Consider the following 14,099-nt stretch of genomic DNA (forward strand, 5'->3'; position numbering starts at 1 on the left):
TCCTCTAGTAATATAACTTGTTTAGTTGCTAAAGAAGAAAATCATTGTTTGTGGCATAAATGAGCTGCTCATATTCACATGGAACATTTAAACAAATTAATTTATAAGGATTTAATAATTGGATTACCAAGAATAAAGTTTGAAAAGGATAAACTATGTGCTGCCTGTCAAAAAGGTAAACAAGTAAAGTCTTCTTTTCATTCTAAAAGTATGAATACTTCAAAGCCTTTAGAACTTTTTTGCACCTAGAACTCTTCAACAAAATGGAGTTGTAGAAAGGAAAAATAGATCCTTAGAGGAAATAGCTAGAACAATGTTTAATGAATATAATGTTCCAAAATATAATCCCCAGAAAAAATGACATGCGACTTGGGCAGCCCAGGGACACACCATCTAATCTTTCCCCCATTCAAACCTGCACAGAATTAGGCCCATTCTTTCGCCCCTCGAATTTCAACTCTACCATGTGGCAATTCCCCAATCTGACACTCGACATTTACTGCACCCAAGCGGACTCGGGATATAAACCATACATACAATATTTGTACACAACATAACATCTTCTTCCTCTTGAGTGCGTAGCACAAATTCAAACCCCCGTACACATCAGCTAGAACCGTAGTGACTGGGCTTTCTGAATGAATCTTACAAGCGACAAACACATCGATGGCCGCTTGATCAACAAAATTCTCCATGTTAGGGAAGAGCACGACTCCATATAGTGTGAGAGCCAACACATCCATGAATGTCTCCCCTATCTCTTTCTCAGCCAAATGACGCAAGTGCCCTTCTAAATACCTTTGGGGGATCCCCTTCGAGTTGCCCTTGAAGGCCATTTTACTATCTAGCTCAGCAAGGTGTACCTTCAAGATTGCTACCAACGTAGAGATAGATGCTCGTTGCTCGGAATATCTGTAAGGGACTTTATCTTTCACCGACAAACCCAAAATCTGCTCGAACTCTTCTACTACTGGAGCCAACTGAAAATCCTGGAAGGTGAAACATCTGAGCGGCGGATCATAATATTGGGCCAAAGCGGTGACCGCCAACGCTTGGACTTCCACATTCAACAACCTCAATAAGTTCCCATACCGCTTCTTGAAAGCGTTCTTCTGTATAGTCTTCATTTGTTGCACTATTTCCCTTAGACCATTCAGATTGCTATTTATAACCCTGATAGATAACTTCTTCTTCAAGGCATCTAACCCTAAATTCCCTCCGACTTGAAATCCCATGTTAATTTCTTTTGTTTTTTTTTCACAAACTCAATCACAGCCTTAAAATTTCTGACCTAGAATCACAAGAAATGTTATGGCATGGCATGACAAAATACATGTTATGCATGAGTAAATAATCAAAATGCATGTATGATGATGCCACAAAAGAATGTACAGACGCATGACTTCATTGCTAATTCAAATAAAGCGAGAAAAATAAGATGAGAATTAAGATAATGCACATGTCTCCCCTTGTGCCTTATCAGAGGTTCGACGCCTAATGGTCCTAAGGTAAAATATATGTGCTTGCCAGGATGGTTCCCTAATACTTAAGGATCAAGGTCACTAGAGCTATGGTCCACTTCTTGGCATTTCCCATAACAGTTGGTAGACAACAAGATGTGGGAGTACCAACGAAGTAAACAAACTCTAGCTGGGGTTCTCACAATGACCACTTGGGAAGTCCATCCACTGTGGCTGCTACACAATCCCCTCTAACTCTAAGTTACACAAACCCGGGTATAGGGCCCCGCTCATGATATGCATAAAGTGTGTGTGGAGGGAGAATGATGCATACCATAACCCCCCACCTGCAAAACAACCAGAAAACTTCCCAGGCAGATATATAGCAAAATATGCAAAACAATTTACACACAATCACTTCAAGAGACAAATATATACACATGCAAATAAATACAATAATAAACAAAGAAAAAGAAAGAGGAAATAAAACATAAGGAAAAACCACATGAAGTTCGCATAGCTAATTAAATGGCTTGACTTTCTAGCTTCCCCAGTGGAGTCGCCAACTGTCGCAACCGGAATCGCGACGGGAAGGCGAACCGAAAAAAGAAAACGGGTTTAAAAAAGATTTGGGAGTCGCCACCATAGTTATTTTGGAAAACTATGGAAAACCATGAAGATAAGACAAGTCTGCGAAAAACCATATTTTGGATTCGGGAGTCGATTACGCGTAGGGAAGGTGTTAGCACCCTACCGCGCCCGCCTGAGGGCGATACCTTCAATTAAAAATGCAAAGTTGATGTGGTTTTCAAAATATTAATTTTCCCCAAAAATAATAAGACAAAAATACTAAAAAGAAACAAAAATAATTTTTTTTGTTTTTTGGGCCCGACAAGGATTGACCTTGATCCTACGTATTCTCATTAAAAATGAGAAATCAGGGTTACGTAGTTCTTTAAAAAAAACTATTTTCTTGAAAACGTCAATGTTTTTATTTTTTGAATATGAAGTCTTTTGTATTTATTTATTTTTTAAAGAAAGGGTGCTAAGTACTAAGACGACGCAGACAGTCACATGAGTACTTAAACCTTTACTATAAAAGTGTCCAACGACAAACGACCATAGAAACATCAAGATGAAAACACATTTTTTGGAAATTTTTTGAAATAAAACTTTTTAGAAAAAAGGAAAAGTATTAAGTACTAACCACGCGAGTGGCCACATGAGTACTTATACCTTTATTTGTGAGATATTAGACGACGCGAGCGGCCATACAAATACCCCAAAAATGAGAAAAAAACCTATGAAAAATATTCTTTTAGATTTTTTATTTTTTTTCTAAAAAGGGGATATTTACTTAAAAGAGATATGCACAATTATTTTTATTTTTACTACTAGTTTTCAAATATAATTTAAACTGAAATATAAAATAGATTTTAAAAAAACTAACTAGGAAATATAAAAGACAAAGAAAATCAACATATAATATTGGATCCAAGTATAAATTCAAGACGGGACCCACATCATATTCATTATTTAGAAGAAGAAAAACCAAACGTCAAATCAATGCATTTATATATATATATATATATATATATATATATATATATATATATGAATTCTTAATGACCCGTGAGCAACATTGCTAATTGAAGCCAAAGTGATCATGCTATTGAATCTAGTCTAATGTATTAACAAAAACGTGGTCCGTTGGTTTTTAATTGATGGTCTTTTATAGGATGTTTTATAAAAGCAATGGACCCTACCATTAGATCACAATGAAATAATACCTTAGATACATAACACCAAAACAAAGGAAACTCACATTCGAAGGCACCAAGGACATTAAACTAACAATATCAAAAAAATCATAAAATTATGAATATCCATGGAACGAAACACATGAAGAAGAAGTGAAGGGCGCCACTTATGCAGACTAAGCTGGCCAAAAGAGAAATACAGATACTTCTTTAATCATTAAGACAAAGCCAAACATGCGCATAATAGATTATTTTGATTCCATGCATTAAATATGGAATGAGTAGTTCAACTGGCAAGATGATAACTACTTGAGTGCACCATGTAAAAGTAGTTTCAACTTCACATAACTCCCAATGCACCAACTCATTCCATTAAACCCATCATGCAAAAGGTCCCCCAAACGACCAGTACTGACGACGGACACGCGACTCCCTCCACAACATGCATATATAAACAATTATTATATGCTTATGAATGCATAAAAACAGCCCCTCCAACCACAACCATCGAGCAATGCACCCACTGCCCTCAATAAATGCAACAAGAATAAGGATTCCACATGTGCTTTCAACAAACATGCAGATGAAATATGGTATTGTGTATGACTAAACTTTAAGGATGCAAAGCAAACATGTCACTAGCCCAAGAATCCATTTACAGTACCATGTAGAAGGGCATCAAATTTTTTAGCACAAGTTTCATGGATGAACCTTACATTCACAAGGACACTCATCGACATTTAATCATATAAAGTCAAACACGACCCAACGACAAAGAAAACAACATACGTGCAAATAACGAAAATGAGCTTCCATACATGCAAGAACACCACATAAAAAGTTAAGCATAAGATAAAACAAGAATGCGAATGCGAAAAGATGTACCAAAGCTCCTATGAGTCTTGCAGCTGCCACCTACAAAACCGAAGTTGAGCCTTCTTTTATGAACAATGGTTGGTTTGGCAATCAAGAACGTGACAAGGAGGCTTGTTCCTGTCAAGACTGTGGGCCGAGGTTGGTTTGAACCTTTGCCCCTAGAGTTTGCGTTGTTGTGTAGGGATTTAAGGATGGCGGGGTAAACTGAAGAGCTATAAGGAATCAGGGGTTTTCTTTTTTGGAAGAACTAGAATCCTTTTTTTTTCTTCAGATGATGGAGAAAGGGTTTATATTTCTCTATGTTGATATCCCCGACCCTGAATGATGCCCAACATCTATAAGTGCCCTTGAGAATCGAAACGGGAGGTGTGGTCCTCACTCTCCTCCTCCAGCAACCCTTTGAGCTTCCTCCCCATTATGATTATTCCCGAAAAAATAAATGAAGTTTGAATTTTGTCATTATGACGTTGTGGGCAAGTAGTGAAAAATAAAAGATAATGATGGTTTTGCCACTATTCGGTAGAGGAATGGGGTGGAAATCCTTAGGAGTTGGTTGCCTAGGGTGGTGAGTGCATGGAGTGGTGAACCCATAATTAATTATTTATTTCTCCTATAGCCTCGCGTGGGTGAGAAAGAGTTTGTGGGAAGGAAAAGAGAAAAAGGTGACAAGTGTCACCATATGATTGGGAAAAAGTGAGCTTTGGGTGGATTAGTGGTGAGATGGGTCATTAAGATGAGTTATTCTGTAAGCTTAAAGTAGAAAAGGGGTATGAAAGTGAAGTGGAGGAGTATGGATCGTAAAAACAAATGGGCTTGGGTGTTCACTCTCTTTTCTCTTTTTCCTCTCTTTTTTGTTTGTTTTTGTTTTTGTTTTTTTTTTGTTTTTGTTTTTGTTATTTTTTTTTGTTTCCTATTTTTTTATTTATTATTTTTCTAGTCTTTCTTCAAAAAGAAATTCTACAGTCTTATAAATTTTTTTTTATTAACTTAATAAAACTATTCTTCAAGCATTTTTTTTAAATTATTATCTCCGGACGAAATTGGGTGTTGACAGACAGCTAGAAGGAATAAAGGAAAAAGCAAAAAGAAGCAAGGAAAGACAAGGGAAAAATCTTCCTGTATTTCCATCACATCTCAATCAGAAAACATGGAGAATCAAAGACCAGCTCCAACCAGAAAGACACTTGGAGACTATGCTATGCAACAAGGGCCAAGATATTTTTCTAACATAGCAATACCACCCACCACCAAAACTTTGGAGATGAAGCTAGCCTTCCTCAGCTTAATCAGTTCTCATCAATTCACTAGAATGGATAATGAAGATCCATATACTCATCTTTCTACATTTTATGAATTGATAGGAACCATGGGCTTTCAGGAAGGAGATCTTGAGCATGTATACATGCGTTTGTTTCCTTTTTCTTTGGCAGGTAAAGCAAAGGAATGGCTTAAGTCACATCCAAATCAGAGTTTGAATAGCTAGAAGGATGTTGAGGAGAAATTCTTGAACAAATTCTTTCCACCATCTCGCTACATCAAAGCCAAAGCTGATATTTCAACGTTTAGGCAAGGACCAGATGAGCCATTCTGTGAAGCTTGGGAGCGGTTCAATTCCTTATTGAGGAAATGCCCAAATCACGGATTTGAAGATATTGCTTAGCTGAATATATTCTGCAATGGTCTGAGGCCTGACACCAAGATGATATTAGATGTAGCAGCAGGTGGAACAATGATGAGTGTAGATGCGGAGTAAGCAACAAGAATCATTGAGGCATTAGCATCCACAGATCATCAAGCTCAGCATAATAGGTAAAAGAAATTGCATCAAATGATATACAACTTGAGAAATTGCAGCAAGAAAATAGAATTGAAAGTCAGAAGCTGGAGCTAAAGGTATTACCTCCTCATTTAAAATATGTTTTTCTTGCAGATGGAGGTAACAAACCAGTGGTGATCAGTAATGCTTTAACGGCTTCTGAAGAGGAAAAGTTGATTTCAGTTCTTAAGGCCAACGAAGGTGCAATAGGTTGGACTTCATCTGATCTTAAAGGAATTAGTCCATCATACTGTATGCACAAAATTCATATGGAGCAAGATTACAAGTCTGTAGCGCAGCCTCAGCGGCGATTGAATCCAACCATGAAAGAGGTGGTCAAGAAAGAAGTAATGAAGTTATTTGATGCAAGTATGATCTATCCAATCTACGACAGTACTTGGGTCAGCCCGGTCCAGATAGTTCCAAAAAAGGGAGGTATGACTGTTATTTGTAATGATAAAAATGAATTAATTCCTACTAGAACAGTCACAGGTTGAAGAATGTGTATAGATTATAGAAAATTAAATCAGGCCACTAGGAAAGATCATTTTCCTTTACCTTTCATGAATCAAATGCTAGAAAGGTTAGCAAGGCAAGCATTCTATTGTTTTCTGGATGGATATTCTGGTTATAATGAAATTGTAGTGGATCCAGAAGACCAAGAAAAAACTACTTTTACTTGTCCCTTTGGTGTGTTTGCTTACAGGAAAATGCCGTTTGGATTGTATAACGCACGAGCAATTTTTCAACGATGCATGCTTGCAATTTTCTCGGACTTTGTGGAAAAATGCATAGAAGTCTTCATGGATGACTTCTCTGTATTTGGGGCTTCATTTGATCAATGCTTGGAAAACTTAAACACCGTACTGAAGCGGTGTGTTGATACCAATCTGGTTTTGAATTGGGAAAAATGCCATTTTATGGTAACTGAAGGTGTGGTGCTGGGCCACAAAATCTCTACTAAAGGTATTGAAGTCGACAAAGCTAAAGTGGAGATCATTGAAAAGCTGCCACCACCCAAAAATGTGAAGGGTATCAGGAGTTTTCTATGCCATGTTGGGTTCGACAGACGATTCATCAAAGATTTCTCCAAAATTGCAAAACCACTCAGCAATCTGCTCAACAAGGATACACCTTTTAATTTTGATGTCGAATGTTTGCATGCATTTGAATTGTTAAAACAGAAATTGGTTTCAGCTCCTGTGATGATTGCTCCTGATTGGAATTTAGGCTTTGAGTTAATGTGTGATGCAAGTGACTATGCCATAGGAGTAGTTTTAGGACTGAGAAAATCTAAAGTTTTCCATGCTATACACTATGCTAGCAAAGTCCTTAATGAAGCTCAAATTAATTATGCAAAAACTGAAAAGGAATTGCTAGCTATAGTTTATGCATTGGAAAAATTTAGAGCATATTTGATTGGTTCATCTGTCACTGTATATACTGATCATGCTGCAATTAAATATTTGTTAACCAAATCTGATTCAAAACCAAGACTAAATTAGATGGATCTTATTGTTGCAGGAATTTGATTTGGTGATCAAGGACAAAAAGGAAAGTGAAAACTTTATAGCTGATCATTTGTCTAGATTGATGAATACTGAGGTGACCAACACTCAATCAAAGGTGCAGGAGGAGTTTCCTGATGAAAATTTGATGATAGTGCAAGAAAGGCCATGGTTTGCTGACATGGCCAATTTCAAAGCTGCAGGGGTCATACGTGAAGATTTTAATTGGCACCAAAAGAGGAAATTCCTGAGAGATGCATACCAATATGTGTGGGATGATCCTCATTTGTTCAAAATTGGAGATGATCAACTGTTGAGAAGGTGTGTATCCAATGATGAGGTAAAGAGCATTCTGTGGCACTGTCATAGTTCCCCATATGATGGGCATTTTAATGGAGAGAGAACAGTTGAAAAAGTCCTCCAATCTGGATTTTATTGGCCCACCTTATTCAAAGACGCACGCAAATATGTGCAACACTGCAATAGTTGTCAGAGAATAGGGGGAATCTAAAAAAGACATGAAATACCACTGAATATCATTTTAGAGGTTAAGGCCTTTGATTGTTGGGGAATCGACTTTGTGGGATCACTGCCATCTTCTTTCTCAAATGAATACATTTTGGTGGTAGTTGATTATGTGAAAAAGTGGGTTGAAGCAGTAGCAGCTCCTAAGGCTGATGCCAAAACTGTAATCAAATTTCGCAAGCGGAACATCTTTTGCAGGTTTGATACTCCAAGAGTGTTGATTAGTGATGGTGGTTCACACTTTTGCAATGCTCAACTTCAGAAATGTTTGGAACATTATGGAGTGCGGCATAAAATTGTATCACCTTATCATCCACAGACCAATGGACAAGCGAAGGTGTCAAACAGGGAAATCAAGCGTATTCTTGAGAAGACAGTGGCATCTTCAAGAAAAGATTGGTTAATGAAGTTGGATGACGCACTCTGGGCCTACAGAACTGCTTATAAGTCTCCCACAGGTTTATCCCCATTCCAGTTGGTATATGGTAAGTCATGTCACTTACCGGTTGAATTGGAACACAAGGCATTTTGGGCCTTGAAATTTTTGAATTTTGATCTAAAGGCAGCAGCAGAAAATAGAAAACTATAGTTGCAAGAATTGGAGGAAATGAGACTCGGCGCCTATGAGTCCTCTAAGCTCTACAAGGAAAAGATGAAGGCTTATCATGACAAGAAAATTCTCAAAAGAGAATTTTATCCTGACCAATCAGTACTATTGTTCAACTCCAGGTTGAGATTATTCCCTGGAAAGCTAAAATCAAAGTGGTCAGGACCATTCCTTGTCAAAGATGTGAAACCCTATGGAGCCATTGAGCTAGAGGATCCTGAATCCAAAAGGAGCTAGGTTGTAAACGGGAAAAGGTTGAAGCCCTATCTTGGTGGTGAGATTGATAGGCTCGCCACAATCATTCAACTGGATGAACCTTAAATGAAACAGGCGTCAGGCTCATGACGTTAAACAAGCGCTTCCTAGGAGGCAACCCAATGTTTTAATTATGTTCTTGCACTTCAATTTCATCTTTTGTGATTAAATGTGTTTGTGTATGTAATTATGTGTTTGTGTTTATAGCTCTATGTTTGTGTGTAAAAAGGTGAATTTTAGCATCCAATCATCTCAATAAGGCAAACCATGCAATTTTGGTTGTTTTCAAACAAAACTGGTATTTTAAGCATGGGAATGAGTTTTGGTGCCAGAATTGAGATCATCAAATGCTAAAAATTGCCTTGTTTTGGCCAAATTGTGAAATTTGAGTTTGATATCTTGATTTTTAGTTTGTTGATGTGAAACCTTTTGGAATGATAGAGAATTGATTGAAGTATGGTTTGATGTGTGTTTTTGAGTTATTTGGATTGAAAGGATCATGAATCAAGTGAGTGAAAGTTGAGCAAAAAATTGAAAAGTGGGAAAATCAGATTTTTCCAAAACTGCACGAAATCTCGCCCAAGCTAAACATGTCTCGCCTAGGTGAGATATGCAGAACCTGAGCCAACCAATTTTGCTGATATACTCGCTTAGGCGAGTAGTGGCTCGCCTAGGTGAGAATGCCCTGTACTACGGGTGTTTTGGGCGAAACAGTCTCGCCTGCACGAGACTCTTTAATGTTTCTGCATACGCTCATCTCGCTTAAGCGAGGCTGCGTCGCTTAAGCGAGAAATCGCGCTTAAGTGAGGGACAGGGGCAGAACTCACTCACTTTTCTTTCCCCAAACCCTCATTCACAACTCTCGCTCACATTCTCTCTTTCTCATTTTGGGCGCACCTTCACTCACTCAATTCTCTGCATTTTAACTCACAAATTTCGTCTCCCTTTGCTAATTCCTCTTCAAGGTAAGTTCTACTTTTCATTCTCTTCAATTTCACTAAGCATAGTCACATTTTTGTGCTCTTGCAAACCCTAGGTAGTACCCATAATCTGTTTCAATGCGTTTTGTGTTTATACTATGGGTTTTAGTGTGAATTAATGCTAGAACTGAACAATGTGAGTTGCCTATGGATGAATTGCTTCAAAAATTTTCACAGTTTGAAATTGCACTCCATGTGTTTGATGAAATCTCATGCTGAAATTGTTCTTGTTTGTGCTTGGTTGGCTAGTGAATGGATTCTGGAAACTGCTATTGCATTGTAATTAACTGACTTGGCATGTTTTTGGTGGGTTAGTTTTCATCCTTGCAGGTCAATGGCTAGAACAAAGACAACATCTAGACTTCCTGCTACTGAATCCAGCAAAGGGAAGAGGAGAAGACGTGCAAGTAGCCCTTCTCCTGAAAGGCCAAACAACAACCTGTTTAGAGAGCCCGAAAGAGAAGAACGGTATGAGAAGATAAAGAATTGGGTCTTTATCAAAGAAAGAAAGGTGGTCCTGCTCCCAGACGAATATGATCCATTCTTGAATGGACTTATCAGGAGGAATTGGATGAAGTTGGCTGACCCGCTTCCCAAATTTGATCTAGAGATTGTCATAGAGTTCTATGCAAATGCCTATTCTGAGGACAATCTTGGTGAAAAGAGGTCTAAAGTTAGGGGGAGGTGGGTAAATTATGATCAAGCAGCCATCAGTGAATTCCTTGGTAATCCACTACCTCTAGAACCAAGGCAACGCTGTGACTTCACAAGGAGAAGGAGGAGTCATGAACCTTATGATGAAAATGAAGTGGCACTCCTTATATGCGCTGCCAACTGATCTTATCAAGTCAGACCCACTGGAAATCCTCTCAGAATTTCTAAGAGGGGATATGAAAACCTTAGCTGAGCAGATGAGATATCTGAGGTTGCAGATGGAGCACACCCACCAGCAAAATGCTTCCATTTATAGAGGGCAACTCCATCTTCAGGAGTACCTCTATCAGAATGTCCGCGGACCATACCCAGGCATGACTCCACAAGAATTCTTGACTTATCTACAATGGCCTAGGGACAGTCCTATTTTCCCGGGGGGAAGTGGACCTGCTGTAGGTGAGGGACCATCAGGAGCTGCGGACAGAGATGACTTTGCTGCTGACACAGATGGAGCAGACATTGAGGAGGAGATTAATTTTGGAGGGGATTGATTCACAGCACCATTCCACCTTTCAAAACTCTATAAATCCGGTTTCATTATTCTTTTTCTTTTAGTATTTTGCAGTATTTATGTAATTACTACTATTTTGCTTTAGTTGTTTTGGCTAAAATGCTATATTATCTAGTTAATTAACTGTTTAAATTTACCTTTTGGCTTAGTATTTTGTGCATAATACTTAGAGACAGCTAAAATTTTTTGGGAATCATTTTGAAAATCTTTCTTGAGGGAATTGGTTAAAGAGAAATTTGATTTCAGTAAGTATTCTGAGTCTAGAACAACTGAGTGAACTGAACACAAAGGTGAAAAAGGAAAATTTTGGTTGAATTCATAATTAAACAAGATTAGGATATTAGTGTTGGATAGTTAGTCAAGATAATTAGTTGTAACAACAAGTGAGATACCAAGGAAATAAACCAAAAAACCTAGTGAGTGTGTGAATCCTTAAACAGCTTGAGTGTTTCCACTGTTGTTGAAAAGTTGATATTGCTTGAGTTTTCATTTGATAACATCACATTTGAAGCATGGAAATGATTAAGGCAATTTTGTTGAATTTTTAACTAAGTGCCAAATAGCCAACCTGTAAATAATCATCCTTTGTTGATAGCCCATTTGAGCCTAATTGTTTGAATTATGCACCTTAACCTTAACTTGAATTATTATCCTTTCCCTTTGCACACTTAGGGATAGAGAGCATAGGTGCATTTTTCAACTGTAAAGGTAATTGGTTGATAGAATTGCACTTAAGGAAGAAAAGGACTGAGTATCATAATTCACTCTTTAGTATTGTGTAGGAATGTATATATTTACTCAAAAAAAAAAGGAAAGAAAAGAAAAGAACAAAAAGAGATAAGAGTGAATTATGAATGAAAAAGAAACTTGGTGTATTGAGGTCTGAATTGTGAGCAATGGAGAGTAGAATTGAAATTGGGTTTGAATTATAGCTATGCTCTCTTTTCTAAGTAGTGCTTTTGTGATCTTGAAAAATCATTATTCTTGAAAGCCTAGCCTCATTACAACCTTGAAAAGACCTTAAGATCCATGTTGATTGTGTGTTTGTTGTTGAATTGTAAATGACTGGCAATGTTGATTTGTTCAATTTCAGTGGAAAATGAGAAAAACACATGCCTGTGAGATTTAAGAGAGAATTTCCTTGGTTAGAATCATTTGTTCTTACAATTGGTTTTCCTGAAAAATTGGCTACACTCTTATCCTACTGTTGTTTGATAATTGGATTCACCATTTGCTTCTGATTTTGAATCTGTGGTTTGGAATGCAAAAGTTGTCTGGACAGGAATTGTGAAAATGATTTCTCAATAACCAATTTCAGAATTAGAGTTTTGATTGGCTGTTACATCATATTACTTTGCTTGAGGACAAGCAAGATGCTAGGTTGGGGGGAGTTGATAAGTGCCAAAAATGAGTAATTTTCATATGAAATGAGGGCACTTATGTTCTTAATTTGTGTTTATATCATGATTGATTCTCCCTAAATCTAGAAAAGAATGAGCTTCCAAGTTTTTGTTGAAAAGAAGTCACTTGATCCCTGTTTTGTGTAAATTTCAGGTACAATAGAGTAGAGAAAGGAAAGAACTTAAGAAGAGCAAAGGAGAAAGCAAGAAATAGAGAAAATAGGGAAGAAATGCTGTCAAGGTCGCTCAAAACCAAAGCATGCTCGCCTAAGCTAAAGCCACTACCGCCATTCTCGCCTAAGTGACGCAGGACCTCGCTTAAGCGAGCGATCGTGCAGTGGAGACCCTCTCTTGCCGCCATTCTCGCCCAAGCGAGATCAGATGCTGCCAATCTCGCCTAAGCGAGATCCTTTCTTTAGGATGAAGAATGCTGTCTCGCTCAAGCGAGACTCAGGTAGCTTGAGCGAGACCTTCGTGGGTATAAATTCTTCGTGCATCAGGAAGTGAAGGCAGCTTGGAATTTTGGGAGAAGAAACACACTTGAAGATCTGGAGAGCTGCAACCACGAAAGCAGAACACAGTTTCTCATTTTCTTCTTCTTCTTAGCTCATAGGATTTTGTTGGCTACCATGAGTGGCTAATCTCTTTCCTTGGGATTGAATGTAATCTACTCAAACTTGGATGTAATCTGGTGATATTTATATATAGCATTTCTGTTTTACTCAATATTGGTATTATTGTTCTGCTCTTAATGCTTACTTCTATCTGATCAATAGATGTTTTGATTTTGATTTTTAGATCTGACCGGAAGGTATTTTTGAAAATCTGATTTAAACAATGATACTTGATATACTGTGATGCTAGGAATAGATCTCAATATATCAATTGCTTTTAACACTTGACCGTAGTGCTGGATAGTTTGTTGAATATGTGAGGAATCAATATTCAAGGAACTAATCTTATGAATTTTATACGCGAGGGATCGTTATAAATAATTTTTGAGTGTGCATCAATATTGGTATTTTCAGATGTTATATATTCTATTCATCTAGATTATAGACAAGGGAGATAGATGAAATTCAATCCCAGTTTCTTTTACTGATTTTTTATCTAATTTTCTGCTTTTACTGTATTTGTTCATGCAAATTAGTTTAAACGTCAATGATCTATCAAATTAAAATTTCTGTATATATATGTTGATCGAGATAATTAATTATTTTGGTACGCTTGCCAAGAGACCAACAGGCGACAACTCGAAATAAGGAAGGGAGCGAGCTACTGTTATTCTCGCTTAGGCGGGAGCTTCTCGTTTGGGCGAAAGACACACTCGCCTAGGCGAGCTTAGCAGGTCTCTCTTGTTTTCACACGAGCAACATCCAGAAACACAGTCCAAGGCACATCCAGCTTAGTATCATGCAAGCACAACATCAACTAGGCATTTGAAACACGAATCACAAACAAAACAAGCAATATGCTACAAAACTTGAAAACCCTAGCTTCCCTTACCTGGACTGGAGCTAGAACGTAAGCACAACGGTCCTAGGAGAAGATAGGAGTATTATAACTCCAATTAGTGCAGGGAAACTGGAAAAACAGACGCACAAAGGCTAGCATAAGGTTTCAACGTCAACCCGAGGTAGAACCTAGACACTAGAATGGAAAGAAAGGGGTAAAGTTCAAGTTCATC

General features: G+C 37.8%; 1 protein-coding gene and 1 non-coding gene across 2 annotated transcripts; both read right to left on the reverse strand.

Annotated features, from left to right (window-relative positions):
* Nucleotides 1-250: 250 nt before the first annotated feature.
* Nucleotides 251-4,592, reverse strand: LOC146886435 (uncharacterized). The gene is made up of 2 exons (XM_085672900.1): nt 4,106-4,592; nt 251-1,291 (listed from the first exon to the last, which is right to left on the reverse strand). Exon 2 carries the CDS (start codon nt 1,233-1,235, stop codon nt 426-428), a length of 810 nt encoding a protein of 269 aa, XP_085529026.1. The 5' UTR covers nt 1,236-1,291; nt 4,106-4,592; the 3' UTR covers nt 251-425.
* A 1,041-nt stretch (nt 4,593-5,633) lies between these two features.
* LOC114186424 (small nucleolar RNA R71) lies at nt 5,634-5,740 on the reverse strand. The gene has a single exon (XR_003605081.1). It is a non-coding gene; the product is annotated as a small nucleolar RNA R71 (small nucleolar RNA).
* Nucleotides 5,741-14,099: the final 8,359 nt, after the last annotated feature.

The sequence above is a fragment of the Vigna unguiculata genome, chromosome 5 (genome assembly GCF_037176805.1).
Source record: "Vigna unguiculata cultivar grain cowpea cultivar isolate G323 ecotype 2 chromosome 5, ASM3717680v1, whole genome shotgun sequence".
NCBI lineage: Eukaryota > Viridiplantae > Streptophyta > Magnoliopsida > Fabales > Fabaceae > Vigna > Vigna unguiculata.

Excerpts from the sequence above, each read along its gene's own strand:
- LOC146886435 (XM_085672900.1), bottom strand. The coding sequence starts at position 1,235 with ATGGGATTTCAAGTCGGAGGGAATTTAGGGTTAGATGCCTTGAAGAAG.